General features: G+C 39.8%; 2 protein-coding genes across 4 annotated transcripts in view; one reads left to right on the top strand and one right to left on the bottom strand.

The window, feature by feature from the left end:
- Positions 1 to 27,899, top strand: part of OPTN (optineurin) — a 60,607-nt gene that overhangs the window by 10,103 nt on the left and 22,605 nt on the right. For 2 of the 3 annotated variants that reach the window (XM_089686230.1, XM_089686223.1), the window contains exons 2-13: positions 741 to 878; positions 1,366 to 1,550; positions 1,879 to 2,025; positions 4,184 to 4,260; positions 5,535 to 5,669; positions 8,921 to 9,023; positions 11,115 to 11,230; positions 13,502 to 13,651; positions 13,898 to 13,970; positions 14,994 to 15,152; positions 18,603 to 18,727; positions 19,598 to 19,665. In XM_089686230.1, the coding sequence (XP_089542356.1) occupies positions 741 to 878; positions 1,366 to 1,550; positions 1,879 to 2,025; positions 4,184 to 4,260; positions 5,535 to 5,669; positions 8,921 to 9,023; positions 11,115 to 11,230; positions 13,502 to 13,651; positions 13,898 to 13,970; positions 14,994 to 15,152; positions 18,603 to 18,727; positions 19,598 to 19,665 (1,476 nt within the window). Of the gene's footprint in view, positions 1 to 740; positions 879 to 1,365; positions 1,551 to 1,878; positions 2,026 to 4,183; positions 4,261 to 5,534; positions 5,670 to 8,920; positions 9,024 to 11,114; positions 11,231 to 13,501; positions 13,652 to 13,897; positions 13,971 to 14,993; positions 15,153 to 18,602; positions 18,728 to 19,597; positions 19,666 to 22,331; positions 24,194 to 27,899 lie in introns of those variants that run through there. The other variant, XM_089686215.1, reaches the window with a different exon arrangement.
- THAP9 (THAP domain containing 9) overlaps positions 24,200 to 27,899 on the bottom strand; it is a 40,780-nt gene continuing 37,080 nt past the window's right edge. Inside the window, exon 10 of the mRNA XM_089686200.1 lies at positions 24,200 to 26,964. Coding sequence (XP_089542326.1) covers positions 26,249 to 26,964 — 716 coding nt within the window. The 3' untranslated portion in view covers positions 24,200 to 26,248. The remainder of the gene's footprint in view (positions 26,965 to 27,899) is intronic.

Here is a 27,899-nt window from a genome sequence, read left to right as displayed (position 1 = left end):
CTGTTACATCTGCCGGTTTTCGGCAGTACATTATTCAAGCTGTGACCGCATGAGGAAAGTGCAGCTGATAACCGGCAACTGTATTTACATTGTGATCTGCTGTGCCATTGGACACAGCTGATCACATGGTAAAAGTCCACTGTGATTGGCCTTTTACCCTATCACGTGAACAGCTGTGTCTGTAGGACACAGCGATCACCGACGGCACAGGGGGCGGGTTTTGGGAGGACGTCCATGGACGCCCTCCCAGAACTAGTCAACTGCGCTGTAGCCATCTTTCGACTATAGTGCAGTTGGGAAGCGGTTAATGGGATACAGATGGTGAAAAAAAAAATCTGACAGGTTATTACCCTCCCTTGCTCTATCCAAAATGGAAAAACAATTGCCTATAGTTCTACTTTAAGGTAGCCATACATGGCTAACAGCATATCAGATACAGTCACTCTTTTTGGCAGCGTCACTGTATTCAGACAGTAATAGGTGCTGCAAATGATGAATATAATAGATGGGAATGGAGATTCCTTCATCCATGCAAGGAATTAGTGCATTTCCCTGGAGGCTTAACAAGAGAAAATCAAGCCATGTACAGTATGGCTAGCAGTTGTAAATGCTGTGCTAAAATCTTGAAATAGGATTACCTTGTTGATATTTCCTGCATCTGCTTAATAAATGCAGTTACATTGGCTTTTGTGCATAGACAAATGATTTCATTGTATATCTTTATACTTCTGTGATTGCAGAAATGGCCAACCAGGCTCTTGGGAATGAAATGGTGAACGGATACCTAGATGTCTCTCAGTATAGTCTGATAAATACAAATGAAGCAGAGATGCTGGAACAGATTAAGCAGTTACTTGTAGAAAACAACATACTCAAAGGTAAGTATTTGTGCTCCTTCCTAATGACTCAATGATATGTACTAGTATTCTACTGACCTTTTTCCTCTGGGGAAGCATGTACAGGTTTATGGATGATGAACATAAGAATTACACATTATTGTACTTTGTCGACTCTTAGTATCATATTCTGAAGCTAGCCTGAGTAATAATATGCATAAAATTTTGAGAAATATTTTGCATAGAGTTGTAACCAAAGGGAACCTCTGCTAGGTGTTTATTACTGTCTAGGTCTCTTTTGGGGAGAGTTCACCTAATTTTCAGTCTCAGTGACCACCATCATTGACACAGGAAGTGAGGAAACCCCTCTCCAAGGGGGACGAACACAGCAGAAACCTAACTGATCTTCCTCCTCACTTGATCCAGATAAAAAAAAAGGGTCTGGAGTTCTACTTTAAGAACACTGTAGGCTCCTGCTGTCTGTTGCAAGATTACACAAATGAATGAATAATGTGTATCTTCTGTTTAGAAACCATAAAGCAGAAAAGTCAGGAAATGAAGGAGCGCCTCGAAGAGCTCTTAAAAAGGGAGGAGCAAGGACGGGGTGAGCCTGGAACTCCAGAATTTAAACAGCGTGCATTAGATTTTAGTAAAGAAAATGAATTACTGAAGAGTGAAATCCAGCATTTAAAAGAGAAACATCTGGATACACAGGTACTTGTCTTTGGTATTGCTCCGGGTTTAGTAAATTATCCCACATGTTCGAGCTTCTCATTGTTGTATTCCAAATGCAGAAGCCATTGCACAACAGCTAGTCCTCAAAAAAAACTTTTTGGTGCTAAAATATGCCGCAAAAATGCTAAAAAAAGCTGAAAAACTCACGTTTTTAACGTGACTTTACACAGCTAATGTTACCAGCGTTATCAAAACGTCCAATGTGCATGAGGACTTATAGTTTTATCTGAAGCAGCTGTAAAGCCATGTAATATCTGCATATATTCGCATTCGTGTCTTTTACTCTTGAATATGTTCTGTCCCGTAGAGTGAAGACGAAAACCTGAAACAGCTGAAGGCCCAGATTGTTCGTCTTCAGGCAGAGAAGGCTGATCTTCTTGGAATTATTTCTGAGCTACAAGTAAAACTTAACAGTTGTGCATCTGATGACTCATTTGTTGAAATCAGATTTGCAGTAAGTTGAAAAATTTCATTTGAAATTAAACAGCTTATTCTTTCTCTGAAATAAAATATCCACCGGTCTTGTTTTGAGGTGTATGCAAACCCTAATAATGTACTTCTCTTTGCTTATTCCCTTTTGGTCGTTTAAATATAACAATGAAAGCATTGTGTTATATCTGTTTGATAATTGCAAAAAAGACCTCCTGATCACATCAGAAGTTCAGAGCTGTCCTGTGTTTTGTGCACGTCTTCTGTTATCTCAAGGAGAGTAATTGGCCTCCTAATTCTTACACTGGGAGTACAGGATGATCAGGGTCTATATTATGTAGTTAGGAGAGTAGTTTAGCAAAAAAAAAAAGCTGGACAGGGCTGATGCCACTCTGCAAAAATGGACACCAGTCCACAAAAATACTGTGTGTTGTCAGCATACAATAGGACTCCATAACTGAGGGCATTAGTGGCAGATCAATAGGTATTCTTTTTGTACTTGCAGGGTCTTTAAAAGGATAACACATGGCGGAATGTGCATGTGTTGCAGAGATGTAATTCATACATTCTTTTTCTATTGTGCCCTATTTATTTATTTGTATAGCGCCATCAATTTACACAGCACTTTACATATATACAGGGCTTTTTTTCAGCGGGAATGTGGGGGAATACAGTTCCAGCACTGATTGTATGTAATGGCAAGGGGTGCTGGGGTGTGCTGGTAATATCTATTGATGCTGGCTGCAGGGGATCTATTGTCACTGGCGGGGATCCCTTATAGGTGGTGGGGTCTATTGTTGTGGTAAGGAGTCAATTATTGCTGGGAAGGATCTATTGTTGAGGGAGAGGTCTATTGATGCTGGCTGCTGGGAGATCTGTTGTTGCTGCTGGGTGCCTATTGTTGCTGTGGTAGTATTTTGTTGTATTTTGTTGCTGGGGGGGTCTATTGTTGTGGGAGGAGTTATTGCTGGGGGCGGGTGTCTGTTGTTGCTGGTGGCATCCATTGTTGCTGGCTACAGGGGATCTGTTTTGCTACTTTTTGTTGTCATCATAAACAAATTCCATACAAAGTACTTGCACCACAACATGATAGTTGGTTCTGTATTCTCTAAAAGGGGCAGGATTGGGAGATGGGTAGGGGGTGGAACCAAAGGACAGTGCTCAGAGGGGGCGGAGACAACCATTGACTCCCCACAAGCAACAATAGACCCCACTAGAAAACAGATCCCCTACAGTGACAATTGAACCCCTGCAGACAGCATCAATAGACCTCTCCAGCCGTGCGTGTGCGTGTGCGTGTGTGTCTGTGTGTGTGTGTACAGTTCAATCCATATATATTTAGACACAGGCACAATTTTAGATTTTTTTTTTTTTTTTTTCAGGTATTTACCAAAACATATTCAAGCTATAGTTATATAATGCCTTACAAATGGCAAATAGTACATTCACATCAGTCCCTGCCCTCAAGGGGCTTACTGTCTAAAGTCCCTAACACACATTCATACATACTCGTACTGGGGCCAATTTAGGCAAGGAGCCAATTAACCTACCAGCATGTCTTTGGAATGTGGAAAGAAACCGGAGTACCTGGAGAAAACCCATACAGACACAGGGAGAACATGCAACCTCCAGGCAGGTAGTGCCATAGTTGGGATTCAAACCATTGACCCTACTGCTGCTAGGCAGAAGTGCTAATCACTTATCCAATGTTCTGCTCAACCATACACTATAAGCAGACTCTAGGCATATCTGCCTTACTTATACTCTGCACATCTAACAAGATCATTACTGTTGGCTCGCTATACAGCAGGAGAGACCTCACAACAGTATAGCTTTCACTTAAACTTGCTACATTGGACTGCCACTGTTAAGGGTAGAGAGAGTTATTAACAATATTGTGGAAGTGATGAGCTTCACTAACCTGTGCATCTAACTCGTGCACCAATCAAACTTTATTTTATGCAGTGTAAAAAGTGCTCAAATCATATTACACAATATGGCCAAATCTATGTAATACAATTGAGCACCTTTCACTTTGCAGGAGGTAAAGGAGATGTTAACATCCGTTTTTTTTTTTTTACCTTGTGCATGGAATAACAACATATAGAAAAATAAAGAAAGATATTCAATGTGAAAAAAAAGACCACTTTTTAGTATTTCTGGTTCTTCTTTCCATGCTCTAGGGAAAAGACACTAAAGAAGAGGTGACGGAGAGCAAGGCAGAGGATGACACATTACTTCCGGAAATGCTTACATACAGGTGTGTATAGTATGCTGCAGACATATGGGAATGCAGATCACTCCTCCAGGTGTATATGACGGAAACTGTAAATATAGCAATTTAACTTCTACCATTTATATTACTTTTCACTCTTTGTTCTCCTTTAAACATGTTTATTTATCTCATCTGTCTTTAATCTTAATGTGAACATCAGGGCTCAGTTTTTATGTACGTTGCTATTATGCAGTTGAGTATATCAGCTATATTGAGTACACTCATAATTTTGTACTGCCATAAAACTGTGCATTAGTGCTGCAGAGGAAACCTTAGTTGAGGAAAAGTAGAGACCTTCTTATAGCCTTAGATCCTTCACTTCTGCCCAGGTCACCTGCATGCTTACAACGCTGCTGAATTACACATTGGAGCAGCTCAAAATGACAACCCTAACATGCTTTCAGATGTTAGCAGTCTGTGAAACTAAATGTAGCTGAATTTTTTATAGTAGACTAAGCAAGGTTAACTTTGAGGCTTGGGTAATTAAAAGGTTTATTGTACTGGGACTTTCACCTCTTATATACACACTGTACATCTAAGGCTGTCCACACATTGCTCTTTTTGTTTTTCGATCAGCTGGTGGGCTGATCGGAAAAAAAGACTGTATTCCCTCAGCCATGTAAGCAAAGTGGATGGAGGAATCCTCCCTGTCATGCTGTTGTACTCTGACAGCAGTTACTTCTCCACTGCAGACTCTGATCCACTAAAAAATTTTCCAGCAGGCCCATTTCAAAAAAATTACTCTTTAGATTGACTTCTCTTGAGCAGGAATGGTCATAGATGAATTCAAATTCGTCCTGCTGCATGGGATGAATTTCAGTCCATCTATGGTCATCATAAGGCTGCATTTACACAGGTGCTGTGACCTATAATGCATAACAGCTCATTCACACTGTACGGATCACAGTGCCCATGTAAAAGTAAGCTGGGAATGCCAGATTTCATACATGCATCATGTCGTTGACCTAGGTCTATCTGTGATTCTGTATGAGAGGAAGTGTGCCAGCTGTATATGCAGGGTTGTGTGAATTCTGAAAATTCTTGACTATAAAGTGTAGTTGGCTGCAATCATGAGGAGATGAGGAATCTTAATTCATCAGTCATAGAATATTATGGATGGCTGCAGACTGAAGTAGAGAGACAGTTTCAATGCCTATACTTTCCAAAATCATGTCAGCTTCTATATTGATTTGTCATAAAACTGAAATATTGGCAGCTATTTTATTTCGATACCTGAGTCGTAATATTTATTGTGATAGGACAACATCCTCTAATGAAGACAGCTGTGGAAAGGAATCAGAAGAACTGGCAGTCAGCAAACTCCTTCATAGCTTGCGTGAGGAAACTGAAAAGGTTGATCAATTGCAGAGAGAGCTAACAAGTGCAAATGAGAAGTAAGCAGTTTTATTACCTTTTGTTTTTTAAGAGACTTCTGCAATTTGGAATAATGTTTTGCTTCTTCTTATTACTACTTTTATAATACGTTTAAGGATAAGTTCACCTTTTGCACAAAAATAATAAATGCACATTTTCTGACAGGTAAAAACAGTGTGCCTTTATTATTTTTGGCTGCAGGAGCCTGTAAAGCATTGCACCAGTGATCAACAGATCGCTGGTGCTATGCAGGTCTCCTGCAGATCTGTCACTATGTCTGCTTCCCCGTATGGGATATACAAGCAAGCAGATATACTGACAGGAAAAATCAGTGAACTACCACGGCACTACACAACACCATGGTAGTTCATTGAGAACTACAAGCCGACAGCTGCTAAGGCTGTCAGGTCTTGTAGTTCATTCATTCATTTACGGAACACTGTGTATGAATGGTGCGGTCGCGTGGGCAGAGGCCCACTCAGCCTTGCTGTTTTTAAATACTGACAGCTAGTACAGGGAACTTCTCCCCATACTTCTGTCACAGGGAGAGGGAGCAGTGGGCGGCATCTGCAGCATTGGGAACATGTTACATGTCCCACCCTAAAAACGAGTGGAACATGTAAGATGTTCCCAGAGGTGAACGTTTTCTGTAATATCACTGTCGTTCTTTGTTTTTTTTATAGTTGTAAAACATATCAGTATTTATCCCTGCTCTACCAGAATTTACACTCCAAACGTTCATACATTTGAGTGCCAAAAACAATAGTAATGCAAACATTTATTCCTGTGTAATGATTACCATTGTCTGTCGAGCTAGTAGTTTATTACACAGGAACTCTAAATGTGTTTTGCTTAGCCTTGGGTAACCGTAGAATTAAATGTTCACTGCTTTCACAACAATGCAGTGCACTTCAATTTTCACATTTTGTCCTGAACTGGTTGTAGCTTTTAATTCTACATGTTACAATAGAGAATTATATAATACAGCTAGTTCCGCTAGTTATAATAATGGGTGCTATTATGTTTGCAGGAGTAGAAAAATGCAGTCACCAGACATTTACATACATAAGTAGGTTTAAAGTGAATACATGAGGACAGAAATAGGAAGCTGCCATTGCTAACTTACTTTTAGGGTACTCGCACATGGTAACAATGTTTGAACCTCAGTATTCCTGGCCGAAATTTCAGGTGCCTATTGTGCGAGTACGTGTGTAAAAGTTCTTCCTCCCAAAATGTGTTGTTTTATTGTATTGAATTAATGTATTTGCAAGTATACACATATAATACTGACCAGCAACTCAGATTTCAATTTTTTTGGGGTGTTTTTTTTTACCTGATCTCAATGTAGTGTATGTTTACGTGCCTGTGTGAACAGGCACCTTTTGAAAACAACGTTCAACATTTAGTACAAAAAAAAAATTCCTCTATGCCTTTTTAGGCATTGGTGTGCAAGAGGTCTTAATGGTGCAGGGTCCAGCAGTGTCATCCTGCTCTTTGACTCGCTAGCTAGCAAATATGGAAAGTGCAACTTCAAAAATAAGTCTGAGGGCAGCTCCTATTTATCTATTCTTGCAGGCTCTTTGCTTCATAGCTTTAGACGTGTCCTATTTTCTAAGTTGACTGTTGCATATCAAAGATGTAATTATGTGTTATGGGAGACAGATAACATAGCTATAGACATGCTTGGTCACTATCTGGTTGGAAAAAGACAGTGATACATATATTAATGCTTCTTCTAATTACCAGTAGCAGGCAGGAAGTTATAAAGTTGGATCTCCCTCATTGTAGTATCAGGGTTTGTTCAGATGTGTGACTATCATTGTTGCTATCATTGGTCCCTCCTCACTGCCTGTTTTAACCCTGATAATGCTGATCCACTGCACTGCATCGCACTCTGAATGCGGCATACCACTTAACTTTAGCTCTAGGTAACATAGCATTGCACCGCAATGTCCTTGTTCAAGTGGGCGGCTGGGGGTGCAGTAAAACCACTGCTGCTTTTTACCACCCCCTGGCCACCCATGTAAACAAACCCTAAAGGAAAAATGTGGGATTGCAAAAAAAAAAAATAATCTACATATGCTGTTGGCTGAATCTGGGTCATAGGAGTACAGAAATACAGTAAGAGAACTTCTGTGACCCAGAAGAAGTATGGCCAAAAAAGATTCTTTACTTTTGCCAGGAATATTTACTTTGACATCAAGATAATTTACTTCCTATTTAAATAATTTTTGATAACTGGTGATATCCTATCCATATATAACCTCAGAAAATAATGTGACTCCCCTTTTCTTTTTTTTTTCGTAATGTAATTGTGAATTGTTTAAACAGTTTAACTGGTCAGTAAGAATGTGTTGGTTGGGTGAATCCCAACAAAAGATTTCCTCTCCCGGGTTCCTAGCTCTGCCTCTGCTTGCCTTAAAATAAAATTAAAGGCTTGTGTGTTTTTGGTTGTTTGTGTTGTTTTTTTTTTTAAATAACAAACACATTATAGTTACCTGCTCTGTGTAATGGTTTTGTACAGAGCAGCACTGATCCTCTTCTTTTCGGGTTCCCCTCCGGTGCTCCTGCCCCCTTCCGAGTTCCCCCCAATAGCCAGCCTCTTGCTATGGGGGCACTCAAGCAGGCTTGCTCCATGAATTATTATTATTATTATAAAATAGACCAGGATACTATCAAATAGTATAAAAGCTAACGTACACAGATAGAAATAATTTTGATAGAGCCACAAAAATTAGATAAAAATGGATAAGAAAGGCAGGGCTCTAGATATAGACAATAAATAATGATAAAATCAGCTGTTCTCTATAAAACAATTGATATCAATGTCTATATTGTGGCCTGCAGGGGTTAAAGTCTTCATATCATAAATCCACTTAGTTTCCGTTTGTGAAACTAGCCTACTCCTATTGGACCCTCTCCAGTGGTTTTGAAGCGGGATCTGTGGTCTATTCCCAGAATGACCCCTTACCGGTGTTCTAAATGTATTATTGTTGTTTCTTCCTTTGTTATTGGAGAGGTGATATGGTAGGGGTCTCTTCAGAGAGGTACTAGGCCTACTGGTAGATGTATTCATCTGATTATGTACCCCCATGTTAGTGGGAGTTTGTCATTTAAAGACACATTTTTCTTGATAGTCTTTACAAACTCTGGTTTGTGTAAAAGTCACAGTACCATTGAGCTGGAATAAAACAAATATTCACAACAAATTAATAGCTGCTTTTAATGTATACACCTAGTTTTGTTATTAAAATGTGCTTTGTGTGTTTAGACTGTCAAATTTAGAAAAGAAATCCTCAAATTACATACATAAAGAAACGGAAACGGATCCAATAGTGGAACAAACTGATGAAGATAGACAGGCTGCAGAACTTGTAAGTAAGCTGTGAAATTAATGAGCCTTGTGTGTCAAACTATCTGAACTATTAAGTGTGTGTTATCCATTGCAACCAGGCAAATGCACACAAGATCAAGTGTATCCTATACCAATGCTGTATCAGTATATGTATGGGGTCCCATATTCTAACAGCAGCCCTGATCACAACTGGATACTTTTTTTTTTTCTGTTGAGGACAAATTGGGCTATTGGGCTTTCATTTGTTACCTGTGTTTGTGCTGGGAGTGTGCTACACAATGAGCTCCTGGCACAGAGACCAGGCTCTCACCAGGGCAAGCAAAACTGTCCCAAAACTAGTTATAAAAAAAGTATATATTATTTTAAGATTTAGCTGTATACTTCTTGTTATTACTATAATCTACCACCAAAGAACCCAAAATAAATTATTTTGCTCCTGACGATCGCAGCATTACCACATGTGTATATTTGTTGTTATTTGTATCCATAGCAGGGCCACAAATAATGGGCATTTTCCTTTTTCTATCTTTCATTTAAAAAAAAAATGTTTAATCTTACCTTATCTGTTGGGCACCAATTAACAAAAAGAACATTGGGGAACTGGAGAAAGTACAGAGAAGTGCAACCAAACTGATAAGAGGCATGGAGGAGATCAGCTATGAGGAAAGATTAGAGGAACTGAATTTATTCTTTCTTGAGAAGAGATTAAGGGGGATGTGATCAACATGTATAAATACATCAGTGGTTCATATAGTAAACTTGGTGTAGAGCTATTCACCCTGAGGTCATCACAGAGGAAAAGGGGGCACTCTTTACGTCTGGAGGAAAAGAAATGTAATCTCCAAACAGGTTTCTTCACAGTGAGAATGTGGAATAGACTCCCTCAAGAGTTGGTTCTGCCCAGCTCAGTGGATTGCTTTAAAAAAGGCCTGGATTCTTTCCTAGATACACAGAATATAACTGGATACTAACATTTATAGGTAAAGTTGATCCAGGAAATATCTGATTGCCTCTCGGGGAAGGAAGGAATTTTTTTCCCTGCAGGAGCAAATTGCATCATGCTTTGCTGGGGGGGGGGGGGGGTTGTTTGCCTTCCTCTGGATCAACTGTGGGTATAGGATTGTAACTTTTTTTTTTTTTAAATAGTTGAACTGGATGGGCTTTTGTCTTTTTCAGCCAGACTAACTATGTAACCTAAAATACACTGACCTTGGCCTTTGACCCTGAACTTGACCTTTTGACCCTGACAATCTAGAGCAAACCCTGATCTGGCTATTTTATCTTTTATTTTTTTACACACTTTTTTGTTTTATTTACATTTTTCTCCTTTGGCAGGGAGAAAAAGATAAAATGTATTCTCTCTGTTCAGAGAAGAAAAAACCACAGGGGCAGCTGAACAGTGACTGAACATTGTGATAGTCAATCAGAGGCTCACAGTGATTTGAGAACCGGGTCTCCTGATTCCTGATCATTAAGCGGTCCCTTTTTTTTTTTTTTTTTTTTTTTTTAAATTGCATAGTCATTCATACAGATAATCTGCATGTACATTTGTTGTGTGCAAACTGTGCAATATTTCTTAATAAATGTTGTTTTATTAACGGCAGTAGTAAAATTCTGTATTATGGCCAATAGATGGAGCCAAGGAGCACAGGATATACATAGTCTTTGTAGCAAAAGATACTATGTAACCATTTTAGAGAAAGAGAGGGAATTGGGAGATGTTGCTATTATTTGACTAAAGAACAATTGTCCAGTTTGCACAGAATTACTTTTTCCAGTTGTTTTTTTTGTTTAAGGATAAGTTTACGTTTGGGGACATATAATATGCTCCTGCAGCAGCTCCCTGATTCTCCCCCCTCCCCCCCTTCCTGTGACAGCAGGCTAGGAATCCTCTCCCCGTACCTGCTGTCACTATTTGAAAAGATCGCAGCCTGGACATTAGAGCCCATTTTTTGTAGTTATTCTCCACGTTTATTATTCAGGGTAGGCAACAATAATGGAATTGCTTAGTCACAGGTCAGTGTATACGATTATAGTGTGTTTATGATGGTAAAGATGACTTTTACATCTCATTTACTATATTTTAAATGATGTGAATTCTGTTTTCCAGCTATCTGGGGAAGTAGAGATGCTAAAACAAAAGGTGGATGTGCTCAACGGAGACCTTTATGAGACAAATGAGAAGTTAAATGAGGCTCAAATGATTAAGAATAAGCTGCAAGACAGGTAAACATAATGAAGTTCAATGTATAGACATAATGAAAGCAAGGTACAGTGAGTATAGAAAAGAATCATCACCCCCCCCCCCCCCCCCCCTTTTTAAAATAACCACATTTTGTTTTGAAATGATCACTCCCCTCTTAATAATTACTTTTTTAAACTCAATCAGGTGTAGCTAATCACCTTCTCAATGGCACACAGTATATTTAAGGAGGGGGTGATCCTTTTTCCAACTCAGTGATTCTGTTTTTGATTTTTTTTTTTTTTCTGACATGTTGGTGTTTATATCTTTTACTTGGATGTTATAGATTGCACTGAGTAAATGCAGCTGGATAAAACAAAAACCTGTCTGTCTTAATTTCTGACTGCAAAGCAACAAAATGTGATTGTTTTAAAGGGGGGTGATTTTCTATACCCACTGTATATTTGAGTAGTGAGGGTAAGGTGGGTTAGTGGACTTTTGTGTGCAAACCATCCCATTTAATGTCCGTACACACGGAAGGTCAATACTATGCAGCATGTAGGAACACTGAACTTGGTGTTAAAGCTGTTTTAACAGGTTTGACATCCAACAAACCTATATTTTGCTCATGCAGTCAGTTAGTTTAAGGGAAACTCCACGTGTTGCAGTCCATGCACTTTGCGTGGGTTGCTAATGCACTGAAAAGCATATGTTAATGGAAACGAGGCATTTTTTTTCCCTACAAAGCAGTACACCACACCATAAGGATGATTCGCATTTGGGAATTGCGGTGCACTACAAAATACATGCATTATTATTATACGGAATTTATATAGCGGCAACAGTTTATTCAGAGCTTTACAACATAAGGACAGACAGTAAAATTACAATACAATTTTTAATACAGGAGGAATCAGAGGTAATACCTGTGGGGGATGGGCTGATGAAGAAGATACATGTATAGTTGTTAGGTAGGGGCAGGATAGGTTTTCAGTGACCGTCTAAAAGTGGACAGAGTAGGAGATAGTTGGACACATTGGGGTAGGGCTTTCCAGAGGATGGGGAGTCTCTGGAGAAGTCCTGGAGGCGAGCAAGGGAAGAGGAAACAAGGAAGCTAGAGAGCAGGAGGTTTTGATAGGAACGAAGAGAATTATTTGATTGGAATTTGAGTCTAGGGTAGTGATGTATCTGGGGGCCGAGTTGTGGATAGCTTTTTTAGTTCTTTTAAGTATCTTGAATTTAATTTGTTGGAAATTGGAAGCCAGTGGAGGGATTGGCAGCAAGGGGTGGCAGACACTGAGCAGTTGGCAAGATGGATGAGTCTGGTAGCAGCATTCATTATGGACCGAAGGGGGGATAACCTATGTAAAGGTAAGCCAGTGAGGAGGGAGTTGCAGTAGTCAAGGCGGCAGATGACCAGGAAGTGACTTAGAAGCTTTGCGGTGTCATTGGTTAGGAAGGGGTGTACCTTGGAGTTCTTGAGGCGGCGAGCTTTGGACAGTGATTAGATATGGGGCTGAAAGGATTGTTCAGAGTCCAGGATTACACCTAGAACCTTGGCTTTTGGGGACGGGTTGATATTTGAGCCATGCATTATACTGCATCAACTAGATGCATTGAAGTGCCTTTGTGAACATTGCAGCAAGTGTGCTTGCCCCTTCTACCCAATCTTGTCCCAGCCCACACGTGAATGTTTTTCTGGTGACTTTGTAGCATTTTTGGGTGTTTAGGAAGTGTTTTTGTTTGTTTGTTCATCAAGCTTCACAATTTTGTTTTCTGAGCTGGGCAAGAGGAGGAGAGCAATTCTATACGAGGAGAGGCATTCTTCAGGTGTACAAATGCACATATTGCACATTTACAGGCAATTTCATTGAGCCTATGGGACCAAAAATGCCTAAATACACTCAGAAAAGCTCTGGTACTTTATTGGGTGTAGAATGCAGGCCGAGTGAACGTACAACGTTGTACAGGAGCAATTAGAAAAGTAGGATTGTGCATGTTGAGCATATTTCAGACAAATCAAGACCAGGAAAAAATGTTCAGGTGTGAATGGGGGCTTATAAAACCATGCACACTGGCCTTTTTAAATGGTTTGATATTTTCCAGTGTGCTGGAATATTTTCTCAGCACGTGCCGTAATACCTGGGAAGCAAACAAGTTAGTTTTTATTTTTCATTCAAATACTATGATCAGTGTCAAGATATACCAGAAGGAATCAATATATTCTATATCATATATTAACAAAAAGGGCACATTCACAGTCCTATTTCACACTTATTCAGTGTTAGCATGGCACTTTTTTCTCTACTTTCCAGATGTTTGTCTCTTGATGAGAAACTTGCAGAAAACAAGTTTGATGTGGATGAAAGACAGAAGCTTCTATGTTCTGTCCAGACATTGGAACTGCAAGTGGAGAGCTTGAACTCAGAAATCAAAATGGAGCAGAGCAAAACTGAAGAACAAATGTAAGCGTGCTCTGACCTGAAATGCCTAGCTCAAAGCAATAGCTGTCTATTCTGTATAATTGCTAAACAAATACATTTTGTCTTTTAAATCACATACTATTGTATACCAGATTATCGATCTATCATTTCATTCCAGTTTTACTATTTTTGTTCAGTAAAACTGCAAGAACTAACATTTATCACTTTTACTGTGTTTGTCCTATATAATATAATTAACAAATGACTTACACTTGTTTCTTCAAAAAGGAGGCTGATGTCGGTTCTGCAGGAATCATTTGACACACAGAAAGTTGAGTACGAGCTGTTGAAAAATGCAGAGGTAAATTCATGGTACATCTTTCATGTTTGTTCATTTTATGGTCATTGAAGACAGGTGCAGTAGACAGGTGCAGTAGAGGCCTGGCAGAGCATCACCAGGGATGAAACCCAGCGTCTGGTGATGTCTATGCGTTCCAGACTTCAGGCTGTAATTGACTGCAAAGGATTTGCAACCAAGTATTAAAAAGTGAAAGTTTGATTTATGATTATTATTCTGTCCCATTACTTTTGGTCCCTTAACAAGTGGGAGGCACATATGCAAACTGTTGTAATTCCTACACCGTTCACCTTATTTGGATGTAAATACCCTCAAATTAAAGCTGACAGTCTGCAGTTAAAGCACATCTTGTTCGTTTCATTTCAAATCCATTGTGGTGGTGTATAGAGCCAAAAATGTTAGAATTGTGTTGATGTCCCAATATTTATGGACCTGACTGTATATATATCTATCTTCAGGAGGTTGCTGGTTGACACATTTCATACATTCATGCTCTTTTTCTCTTGGAGGCAGCAAATGATAAAAGAAATACCATACATCATGCCGACCAAAATGTTACGTAGGCTTGCAGACCCAGCTGACCGTTTTTACAATATGTAGCAGTCAGTAACTCATTTCTACAATTCTCCATCCATGGTCAAGGATCACAGAGAAAGTGCCCGCGCTGTGATCTTCAGTTCTGATTGGTGCTGTACACACAACCTCAGCTAACCAGCTGCTGTTCATTGATTTTCTTTTGCTGGGACTTTAACCTGTCAGCGCTTGGCATTGGGAATTTTCTAGTTCAGGATTAGGTTATCAGCTGCTGGGTGAGCAGTGCTTTTTGATTGTCATATCACTGATAATGTTAAAGTACCTATACTCTATATTCTCATCACAACAAAAAAATATAACTCTCCCAATCTGCAAACAATATCTGGCATGAATCTATTTTATCTACAGTCTTATGTCTTTAAAACTAAACAATTTTTAAAATGGCACTTTTCATCACATAATATCACTGGTTGTTCTTTATTTTTTGTCCAGGCTGAGAAAGTGCCCAAAGTCCAGTTGACAAATTTATTGGGAAAGCTGGATACATGTGAAAAAGCTCTGGCTAAAAAACAGCTAGAGATCGATGCGCTGAAGGAAGAAGTCAACAAACATGGGGAAGATGCTGAGACAATAGCACTTCTCAAAGCTCAGGTATGCTAAAGCAGAACTTCTTTTCTTTGCTGTGTTGTCTGCAAGGTGACTAACTCTAGAATAGATTGGAGCTAACCTAAAACTGGCACTGACACTTCCATTAGTACTGTATGTAGTGGGAACAGATGACCTCTTTATGTAGTTGGTGTTGACCTCTCACATGACAATATTACAGGACACAATTTCACATTTACGATTGCAGCATGCTGCTAAACCATTCTCAGGTTAAATGAGATCCATTGAAACTGTATGGATCATTGTCCCTATACGCCACCAGGTGCTGTTAGCCCACACTCAGATTTAAGTTTAGGTAAGCTAGGCTTATGTTTTAATGTGACAGGCAGGGCTGCTGTTAGAAACCACGGGACCTCAAACAACCAATCTGACATCCCCCCTCCCCCAAAAAAACAAACAGTTTACTATGCTTCAGTTATGAATGGACACAGTGAGTGATCGGTACCTATCTCTAGGTTCAATTACTGGAACTGATCCCCCTGTATGGCTCTCTCTGCAGCAGCTGAAAGGAGAGGAGAAGAAACCAGCCTTCAGTTGCTGCAGAGAAAGCCATACAGAGGATCGGTTCCAGTAATTGCCCCTCCCGCCATGCTGAACACCCTCCCTGCCCACATCCGATTCATCCAGCTGCCTGTGGTCCCATACAGGACTAGTAGTACCCCCTCATCCACAGCCCTGGTGACAGGTAGCCAATAGGCATGGCCTTGCACTGTTTTGCTTTAATTGCACATTTCCTTTTTTCATGATAGTTTTTAAACACTACTCTACAGAGTATCGCAATCAGTGGGTATTAATCACTTCAATACAGGGCACTTTCACCCCCTTTCTGCCCAGGTCAATTTTCAGCTTTCAGCTCTGTCACACTTTGACAATTGCGTGATCATGCAACACTGTACCCATATGAAATTTTTATTTTTTTTTTTGAGACAGAGCTTTGTTTTGGTGGTATTTTAATCACCACTGGGTTTTAAATTTTTTTTTACTAAACAAAAAAAGAACAAATTTTTGTGGATAAAAAATAAAAGCTTTTCTTAGTTTGTTATAAAATTTTGCAAATAAGTAATTTTTCTTCTTCACGGATAGCCTGCAATGATAATCAGGGCACTGATCTTTCCTCAGACACAGCATGTGAGGGAAAAGACTGCTGACTGGCAAGTCTGTTTACACATGATCAGCTGTGATTGAACACAGCTGATCACATGGTAAAGGACCGCTGTGTTTGGCCCTTTACCGCAGTCTGTGATCAGCTGTTTCACAGAGTGCACTCGATGCATGCACCAGGGGGCGCATAGGGGATGGGGTTCTGGGAGGACGTCCATGGACGCTCTCCCAGAACTAGAGAGCCCGCGCTGTAGCCATCTTTCAGCTATAGTACGGTATAAAAGTGGTTAATAAATGCCTGCAGTGCTCAGCCCAAAGGTCTGCAAAACTTTCTAAACATTTGCTTAAAGCGGATTTCCATGTTTCCTTTCACTTTAGTTTGTTTGGACTAAGCTGGTCCAAACAAACCACTTCTTTCACTAAGTGCCGCAGTGTCTCTAAGCACTGGATGTACTGCGTGTAGCTTTAGCTACATAAAGTACACAGCGCTGGGTTCAAGGTGTGAGACGCAGCCTTCCCATCTCACACTTGGAATAATGCAGAGTCGGTCTGAGCGGAGCTCAGGCATTCGTATGCAGCTTTGTATTGTGGCTGAATACAAAGCTTCCTTTGGCTGAGGTAAAGAGTGTGACATCATCAGCTCAGCCAATCAGAGGAAGCTTTGTGTTCATTCACAGACTGTGTCCTGAAGTGATGTAGGGGTCGGGGAGAGTAACTGCAGGGTGTGGGGAGGATCAGGAATTCGACACTCCTGGAAGTGTCCGAGTCTGAAGATTTTTCAAGAGTTGTATCTGACTACAAGACAGAGTGGCACAGACATCGAGAGAGGTAAAGATGAACTTGCATCTATGCAGGGGACAGTTTGTCTTTAACCATTTCAATACCGGCACTTTTACCCCCTTCCTGCCCAGGCCATTTTTCAGGTTTCGGCGCTCACACACTTTGAATGACAATTGCGCGGTCATACAACACTGTACTCAAACTAAAATTTTATCATTTTCTTCACACAACTAGAGCTTTCTTTTGGTGGTATTTAATCTCCGCTGGGATTTTAATTTTTTGCTAAATTAACAAAAAAAGACTGAAAATTTTGAAAACAAACACGTTTTTCTTTGTTTCTGTTATAAAAGTTTGCAAATAAATAATTGTTCTTCATAAATTTAGGCCAAGATGTATTCTGCTACATGTCTTTGGTGAAAATAATCCAAATTAGGATGTATTTTTAAGTTTGTAGGACAGTTATAGAGTTCACAAACTATGGTATAGATCTAAATATTGATCAAGTACTGACGGCCAATCTAATGTCTTGAGGTCCAAGAATGTCAGAACAGTACAGATATCCCCCAAATGACCCCTTTTTGCAAAGTAGACAGTCCGACGTACTTCATAAGAGGCATGGCGAGTTTTTTGAAGTTGTATTTTTTTGTCATTTTTTTCGGAAAATTAAAAAATGTAAAAAATTTGATATTTTTTTTACATACTGTCACCAGTGCAGTACAGCATCATCATATAACTGGCATGGCGGTGATCAGGGACACTCACGGTATGGAAAAAAAATATATAATTGTTTTTTTTTTATTACATTTTTTTTTTTTTTTTAAGATTTTTTTTTTTCATACTTCACTATGACCAAAGTAGTACAATGTTACCATAGTAACATTGTACTACTTTGGGGAAGTGATCAGTATTTTTTTTTTACACAATTTGCTTATAGCAAAGAATTACCTGAATGACATAGATTTATTAAGGGTTTTTTTTTTTTTTGTGCTTAGCTGTGATTTGGCCACGGCTAATCAAATGACACAGCTGGGCTGTGATTGACCCAGCTTGTGCATGTGATCGCTGTGACCATTCACATCTAGGCACACTAGTATACAATGGATGGCATGAATGAAGCCATTTCATGTGTACAGTAGTGGCGCAGATGCTGATACTCTGTTCCTTGCATTCAGCAGTGTTGTCATCCTAATTGTAATGAACAGCGCTGAGCAAACTGTTGCCGCTTTATAAATACTGTATAATAATAATAATTGCATGGTCCTGTTAGGGAGTACAACAGAATGTGCCAGTGCAAAGGGTGCCTAAACATCCAGCTTATCCTGTGCGGGAACACCACCTAATAATTAACCAAAGGCTTGACTGACAGCAGAGAAGGGAGGAGTGCTGTGCATGCGTGAAAGCTCTCACCAGTAGCATTACATAGTATTTAATGTAAACCTCCTTCCTTCTTTCTTTTTAAGTCCTTCAGGTATTTTGAGCATTAATGGAAGCTAGATCAAAATAAAAGTGTATTGAGGTTCTTTCATGCACTGCTTATACATCTTTTATTGATAGATTGATGTCTACTGTTCCGATTTTCATGCGGAAAGAGAAGCCAGACAAAATATTCATCAGGAAAAGGAGGACTTGGCAACACAGCTGGCACTCATATTGGAAGAAAACGAATCCCTGAAGGGAAGGTAGTTATTCACAGATTTGTAAATAGCTTTAAAATCCATAATAAATGTAAATGTTCATATTTGCATGAACCCCATGACAAATATTATTGCAGTATAGTTTGATAGACAAAGCAGCAGTAGCTAACTTTGTGTTCAGCACCTCACATGACCCTTTAGATTTAGTATTATTGGCAACTTGCAGTCCTGTACATTTTACAGGCGACATAAGAATGACACAAAAGCTGAACTGTGGAACTGTGCTTGTGGCCTTCTATAGTCAAGTCATGTTATGACATATGTAATGGCTAAAATCTAATATTGCGGCCCAGTTAGTAAAAAACAAAGTCTTTTTTTAACCATTGTGCTGACTGTCCTAGTTGAAATCTCCTGTCCTGTGCCCACACTATTAATCTTCTGTTGCTGTTCGGGGTTAATACAGCCACCAGAACTGTCATAGGCCCTCAAGAATGCCAACTTTGCCTATTATTTCCACACCCTCCTCCATTCATAGCAACCGTACTAAAGTTTTTCTATCAATTTAAAGCACTGCATGAATGGTGGATGAATTAAAGGTTCGGTGCTTCCACTCATAGAAGCACTTTTCATCGATGGAAGCTATAGGACAGCTTCTTTGAATGTAGAAGTGTGGGCAGGCATAGTTGACACTCTTAACATGTGCTTATGACAGGTCCAGTAGCTGTATTAACCCCTGCAGCACAGGATGATTACCACCTGGTTGGGAAGGGTAAGTTTGTGGTTCAGAGGACTGAAGATTTCAACTAGGACAGCGGGCATCAGCGCAAGAAATATTTTTCATTGAATGTAAGGACTGTCCCTGCTACTGTAGGACTGCTGATGTAAAAGTAACAAAATTAAAATATTTTCTTTCAGGCATTCAATAGAGCAGCTTCAAAGACGCCATGTGCCTTCATCAGAAGGTCCCCACCGTGTGGCAAGAGGTAAAGTACTGCAAAAATGTCTAAAAATCATTTTCTATTTAACATACTCACCTATTTTTTTCATGGTGCATATTAACATACAGTGCATCCAGAAAATATTCACAGCGCTGAACTTTTGCCACATTTTAATATGTTACAGCCTTATTCCAAAATTGATTAAATACATTTTTTCCCCTCAACATTCTACAAACTATACCCCATAATGACAACATGAAAATAGTTTGCTTTGAAATATTTGCAATTTATTAAAAATAAAAAAACAAACAAAAACACATGTACATAAGTATTCACAGCCTTTGCGCAATACTTTCTTGAAGCACCTTTAGCCGCAATTACAGCCTCAATTCATTCGGAGTATGAAGCTACAAACTTGGCACACCTATTTTTGGGCAATTTCTCCTATTCTTGTTTGCAGTACCTCTCAAGCTCCATCAGGTTGGATGGAGAGCGTCAGTGCACAGCCATTTTCAGATTCCTCCAGATATGTTCAATCGGGTTCAAGTCTGGGCTCCAGTCACAGCCTATTGTTGTCACAATGGAGGTTTACTTTCCTTGTGGCAGCAATAAAAGTGATACTTTTTTTTTTTTTTAAAGAGACCGTATAAAAATAAACATTTTAAAGTACCCCCGTAATTTCGCAAAGGCGAATGCATGTGAAGGTGGTTAATGGTGTTTGCATCACACATGTGCGGTATCGCTGCAAACGATATTGTGAGAGCAATAATTCTAGCACCAGAACACATGTGTAACTCTACACTGGTAACCTGTAAAGGCTTTTGAAGCCTATGGAGATGTGTAGGTACCATAGTTTGGTGCTGTTCCAATTGGGTATTGTGTTTTTGCGCATTAAAACTCATTAAGTTGTATTTTTTTCAATATTTTTTTTGTATTTTTAAATAATGTTTGGGGGTTCTCAGTGTTATAGACCAGTGGTCGGCAAGCCGCGGCTCGTGAGCCACATGCGGCTCTTTGCACACTTTAATGCGGCTCTTCTGTGGGCCGGGCGCCCGCTCCCCTACCTCCTCTCGGGCGGCCGCCCCAAAAGTCAGGAATCTGCAGCTAGCCCAGCAATGGGTAAACTACGGCCCGCATACGGCCCGGCGGACCTTCTAATCCAGCCCGCGGAGCGTGGCAAACATTGGCTGTCAGGATGTAGGCGGGGCAGCGTGACGAACGCCTCTCCTCTCACAGTCCGCCCTGAAGACCGGAACGGCGCAGGAACACAGCGAGAGGAACGCGCAAGCAAAGGTAAGTGAATTGACACAATATGGGGAATGAATTACTATAGGGGGGATGAATTGCACTATGGGGGATGAATTGCACTATGGGGGATGAATTACTCTATGGGGGATGAATTACTATATGCGGGATGAATTACTATGGGGGATGAATTACTACATGGGGGATGAATTTTCAGTTTTAAAAATGTGGCTCTCAAAATAAATTTCAATCGTGGTTTTGGCGAGATTTGGCTCAGTTGAAAAAAAAGGTTGCCCACCACTGTTCTAGACAAAAAAAAAAAAGCTGATTTTTACATGTAGGAGAGCAGTACCAGAATTGGCCTGGTTGGCAAATTATTAAATACAGTCCTAGTAACAGTAATCACCAAGACAAATAGAGAAAATGTGCAAAAATATTAAAACCAGAAATCGGGAAGCACTGCCAAAGTATTATGTGAATAATTAGGCTGACTCACCGAAATTAATTAAAGGTGGTGTCCTCAGGACCAATGAGATTTGCAGCACAAACACCAGCTTGTTGGTGAAGGATCCCCCCAAGGAAAGAAGTCCCAATGAATGAGTGTTTCTCTGCGGCTTAGAAAAATGTTTATTAAACACTATCAAAATATCAAATTGACAAATATCCCTCCACCCTACAGAAGAATAAAACACAATGACAATGTTGCCATATCATAAAAACACCCACCCGGGCACTCAGACATACCTACCACTCACACTGGAATATGTGACATGGAGATAGGGCTAGGAAGGCTCCAGGCATCGTAGATGTTAGCAGAATACAATATCAGGTGCAGCAACACTGCAAATGGATGAAACTAAGGTACAAAAATACAGGGCCCCGGATGCATACAGGAAAATCATATTTGTCAATTTGATATTTTGATAGTGTTCAATAAACATTTTTCTAAGCTGCAGATTTTTCGTGTTGGGACTTCTTTCCTTGTGGGTCCTTCTCCCACAAGCTGGTGTTTGTGCCAAATAGAGAAAACGCTTAAAAAAAAAAAATGGGGGGGGAGAAGTGAGCAGCAATACTTACCTGCCTTTTTCCTCATTCTCTTGCCACTCTGCTCCTCTCCTGGTAAGAGCATAGGTCCTCAGTGTGCTCACATGCAATGCAGGACTGCTGCTCCTGCATTAAGTTATGACTAGATAAGTGGCAAAAAGGAGTGACGTGAGCGTATTGTTTTCTATACTTTCAAAATGGCATTTAAAATTTGCAATGTAGGAGACACCGCATAGCAGGTTTTTTTTATTGCGGATTGGAGTTACATAAGGCAAGCAATGGATGAAAAGTGCCAGCATTTGGAAGTACCAGACATTTTGAAACATACAGTTGTTAATAAAATATGTACAAACCTTTTATTGCATTAAAGCTACAGTAACAGCTTCTTTGCCATATTTACACCTTTATGGTTTTATTTGCAGGAGCAGAGAATTTGGAGCAGCCAAGTCTAAATGTACATACATGTCCTAAGTGTCAGCTGACGGTACCAGATATGGACACACTGCAGATTCATGTCATGGAGTGCATCACTTAAATGAATGCTGCTGACAGCTTCAGAATAATTGAACTGCAAAAATCATATTTATGTTATCTGTCTGACAAGCCTCTCTTCAAATCAGTTTTATGACCTGTAATTTACATAGCTCAAGTTTTTTCATATGTAATATATGGAAATGTATACCTAAACCATCCAGGACTGTGCACTACAGCAAAACTAGGCTAAAGTATCTTAAAAGAACTCCAGTGGAAAAACTTGTAGATTACAAACAATTAAATTGTAGGAGGCATATACCACCTCTCCAATTGCTGCTGCTTATTTACACTTCAGTTGCGTGCAGATAAGGGCCTTCATTAGACTTCTTCCTTTGCAAGAGAAGACCTGCAGCTTTCCTGCACAGTAGCCTTCTCTCCTTTGTCCATTTATAGAACACTTTGTATTTTGTGAATATTGCACAGAATACAAAGCGTTCTGTGACTGGAGGAGAGGCAGACAAAGGGATAGGACAGTGGCTGTGTAGGAGAGCGACAAGTCTCTTGCCTGAAGCACTGGAAATATAGGGAAAGCTCTGCTATCAGGGCTCAGTGAGTTACATTGCAGCTAACCAAAAGGTGGCATACACATAGTGAGATTTAACTATTTGTAATCCGGGCTAAAAAAACAATTATTGGAGTTATAAATTCAGTCTGTGCAAATATGTAAACCAGGCAAATGGGGGCACTTCTGCATCTAAAGGTTAAAAGCTTCAGAATTCTTACCTTTAGATATTCAAACCTTGCTGTCACAACCTTCTTAATCTGCAATAATCTTCAATGCCCAGTTCTCACCTAAGCCAGCCATAGATTGTTCAAATGCTGAACCAGCCATGGACTGGCTGATTGTATCCAAGTTGATTGTTGTATTGCCACTAGCCGTAATCACTGTAGTCTCCTAATGGGGGTGGCTCATTCCCCCTTGAAGAACACAATGGCTCCACGGTAGGAGTTCCCCCATCACCTCTGACTGTGTTGATGGTGACATTAAGCATTTTTTTTTTTCTTTCAGTTGCAGGAAAAGAAAATTGTAGCATGTATGGCCTGCTTAAGGCCCATATTATAGATGCTTTGGGTAAGTCTATTAAGCTGCAATCACAAATCCCAGAGGCAATTAATATAGAAAAAGAGCCATGCCTCAGTTTATGGTATTCTTAATTATACAAACTTACAGCTTTTAAGTTTCCTTTTACAGCATTCTTTATATTTCCCTATCACAGAATGACCCACTTGTTTCTAATTGCTCCTAATTGTTTGATATTTTGCACTGTCTTGGAGCTTCTATACAATGCTATATTACATAACTGACAGAAAAATGACTTTGATACTTAGGGCTAGTTCACACCAGAGTGCAGGAAACCCATGTTCCGTGTGCATATCCCGCACTGTGTTAAAAACACACTGCACTTTTAATCTGTAGCGGGTGTCAGCGTTAACTTAAGGACACTCCAAATGCAGTACGTTTGCATGCACCATATTTGCATGCTACAGTCGTACCATACGATCCAGTAGCTGTGTATTTATAAAGTAGTGCATGCACTACTTTTGGCATGGTCCAGTGTGAAATAACACTGTATCCAGATTGCATGTGAATTGCGATTCATGGTGTGAACCAGCCCTAAGATAGACTTAACTTTTAGCAGGTAGATTACTGTATAAAAAAATGTAAAGATTGATCTGTTATTTTTACATCTGTGTAAATTTGAAGGTTTACCTGTTCTTTATATGTAAATAAATTCTTTACACAGTGAAACACATGTATTTTGAATAATTGTACACTTTAATTGCTGTTTTTATTTACAAGCCAGTCTTTATGTGAATGTATACAAACCATTACTGTAATTGTAGCATATCCACTAGTGAGCATGTAGACTGGACCATGATTTTTGACTACACAATAGTTTTTATGGGTTATCTTATACGTACACCTTATTTTATGCAAGAGCTGACTGCTAATCCTTGTACAAAAAGAACAGGCATTTAACTGACGTTTAGCAAGTGCTTCATTGCGTTGATCCTCTGTATTGAGTACTAAGCCCTTTTTTTTTCTCTCCAATGACCCATTGGAAAACATAGGACACTGAACATGGGAATATTTTGGAAACTTGAGCCTGCACTGAAGGCTTCTTAGGGACTTAAAATGCCGTATTTTCCGGCGTATAAGACAACTTTTCACACTAAAACAAAATCCCCCAAAAATCGGGTTTGTCTTATACGCCGGGTATATGCCGGAAAACTGTGCATCCCGGGAGCTGAGGTAATATGGAGGGCACATCTTCAACATCCCCAAGTGAAAGATTGCCAATAATTAATTTATTTAATCAATAAATAATTTACCCCGCTGGATGTGCCGCTGGAAGCCCTATGTAGCTTCGGCTTCAGAACGTCTCTGTGCTGACACTGAGCCAATCACGGCAAGCCTGCTCGGATTGGCAAAGGTTGAATAGACTGCCTCCCTAACTCAGCCAATCCGAGCAGGCTTTTTATGCATATGAATTATGAATACACCGCTTGCCGTGATTGGCTCAGCGCAGTTCATACAGTGTCAGCACAGGGACGTTTTGTAGCCAAAGCCACAGTATTATAAAAATTTATTTAAAAAAAAAAAAAAAAAAAAACTGGTGTTGCCTCTGAAGTGGGGGGTAGTCTTATGCAGCGAGTATAGGCCAAAACCTATGTTTTAACTGAAAAATTAGGGAGTCGTCTTATACACCCAGTCGCCTTATACGCCGGAAAATACAGTATTCAGAAATCATCTTTTTATATTGCAAACAACTTATTCTGCTACTGATAGACACCAGTGATAAATCATCTTTGTTCTGACTACACTAAAACTGAAGGCCAGTTGCTGTTGGAAACTGCACTTTTATGTTCTCAAGATGCTATCTTTATACTTGTTATTGCACTGCTTAACTTACAGCAGCTAGATTTGATATAGATGTGGTTATAAAAACTGTGTATCACAATATCTGTAAAATAGACCCCAGTTTCCTTATGCCTGTCTTCAATGCCATTTATTCATACAAAAAAAAAAAACTTTTACAGTAATGGAAGTACTGTATGCAAAAATGATTCAAGTGTCAGCTCTAAAGTGTTAAACCCACAACAGTAAAATCAGTCTGTATATGCAATAAAGCATGCTTGTTATACTCACTGTGAAACCTAAGCGGTTAATCCTCCGCATTATGTAAAAATGCTGTCTGATCCTGACTTCTCAAATCTTCCCCTTCTTCAAGCCCCCCACCCCTCTAATCTTCTGATCAGACATATTGTGCGGAGTCACTCTGCTCATGCTCAGTTTGGTGTGTATTGCTAGAGGTTTTTTTCTTGGGAGAGTGCATGTGATCAGCACAGGGCCAATCAGCACTGGCAAGAGAGAAGTCAGGGGTCCTGCATCCTCCTACAGCAGAATGAAAACTCCTACAAGCTTTAATATGTGCTTGTCTGGACACTGATAGAAATCACAAGACTGCTCCAACTGCTAATGAGAAATGGTATTTAGCAGTTTATATTTACTAAAATAAATTTCACTTCCATGTTTTGTGTACTGTGGCAGACCAGATAGCGTTAATGCAGAGTGTTGGGATTAGTAACATTGAGTTGCAATGAATTTTTTTTTTTTCCTTTCTGCATTCCATCAGAATCAATGTTCCACAGACAAAAGACAGTAAACATGCCATCACTAGTAATTCTAGCTTTGTCTATATTTAATGAAAGACAACATCGTGATGGTGGGAATGGATAAACAGACACAGGACCTGATCCTAGCAAGGATGGTCAGAACACCTATTTAAGTTCCTGAGGGTCGTTAAAACTGTAGAGGTCTTGCCAGTGTTTGTTTTCCAAGCGTTCTTTGTTTATTTGCTATAGTAATTTTATCAATATAGGCTTTTCTTAGTTCATAATAAATAGTTGTAATGAAACGCAGCAGCTGAAAGTGATGATTGTCCATGCCCAGCTCTGTTTCTGCTATGTGTTCTTGGAGATTAAATATATCTGCTGAACCCAATGTACTTAGTGCATGGTGCTGCAGCCTGAGGACAGATATGCTTTGCATTGAGTTGCCATGATTCAGCATACGATGCACATCCTTCTCCACTACTTGCAGAGTCCGAATTGTTCCATTTGAGGGCACAAAACAAGTTGTACTGTCTTTAACTTGCAGTAAGTGATAGGCATTTGTAAAATCCACAGGGTGTTGCTCAGACACAAGTGCCCATCTGCACTTGTTGCAGGACAGTTGGCTAAAGGCTTTCCTCACAACCCAGCCTGCAATGTACATTTCAGAATTGTTTACTGCCACAGTTAACAAATTGGATGAATAGATGTGATCAGGCAGCTCAATACTGGTGTCTGCAAATGGTGAGGAAACATTCTGCCCATATCCACAGAGACTTGGATCTATACTTGTGTCTCCAAAGCTAGCATCAGTCTCCAAATCTGTGTCTATAAGTCCACACTGTAACAAAAGCTTTTCTACAGCACACCTTACCTCAAAAGCTGTAGGGCTTACATCAGATCCATCTAAAAATGACAGAAAACAGAGAAGGTAATCAGAATGTGCTATCCATCAAATCAGAAAATGTAGCACATCGCAGTTTTTCAAAATAGTTCAGTTGAGAGAATGTGCAGCGCTCCTCTGGCATAGAATTGGGCAGGATTCTATCCTTTAAGGGGTTTCCCTACTCTTCAGGACCTCAGTTAACTCTCCCTAAGGCTAGGTTCACACTATTGAAGGCTTGTGAGCCGCATTTGCATGGGCATGGCAGACCATTCATATGAAGGGGCTGCTGTGCCTGCGTTTCATGCAGGAAAAAGGTTCCTGCAGCATTGTAAAAACAGCAGCTGGGAAATCGCATGGTGCTTTTACACCATGTGATTTCACTGTGGTTCCCCACCTGCAAACGCACTGCATTTTTAGAGGCGTGGGGTGCCCTTAAGAATGAACCGCAGCACCGTGCACTTTTAAAGAGTGTCGCGTTTTGGCTGTGGGTTCAGGAACAGCTGTGATTCCCCCACCTGCAATAGTGTGAACCTACCTTAAGAGGTATATCACCCAAGCCTCTAAGATTTTGCTGTACTAGGACAGTACCACAGGTGGGGGAGATTTCTCCAGACACAAAGGGATAAAACTCTGCTCCACTCAAACCAAGTTAAGTGTTATCAGAGAAATAAATATATATATATATATATATATATATATATATATATATATATTTTTTAGCTTTGTAAAGGGTTGGAGGTTATTAAAAGGTAAACATTAATAAATTAGGACTCAGTTGAATAAGACATGAACAAGGAGACTATCAGTGCTCCGCTATGACAGTACAGTGTCTTGCGAAATTATTCACCCCCCCAGTGTTATTTTCTAGAAATACAACCTGAAATTAAAATGAACGACTTTGAAGCTGCAAATCTTTTTTTTTTTTATTACTGTGACAAACAATATCTAACACCAA

This window comes from Staurois parvus, unplaced genomic scaffold (genome assembly GCF_062004578.1).
Source record: "Staurois parvus isolate SC_StPar_1 unplaced genomic scaffold, SC_StPar_1.0 ptg000019l, whole genome shotgun sequence".
Lineage (NCBI taxonomy): Eukaryota > Metazoa > Chordata > Amphibia > Anura > Ranidae > Staurois > Staurois parvus.
The sequence above is the reverse complement of the archived record's forward strand: the minus strand, read 5'-3'. Positions and strand labels throughout refer to the sequence as shown.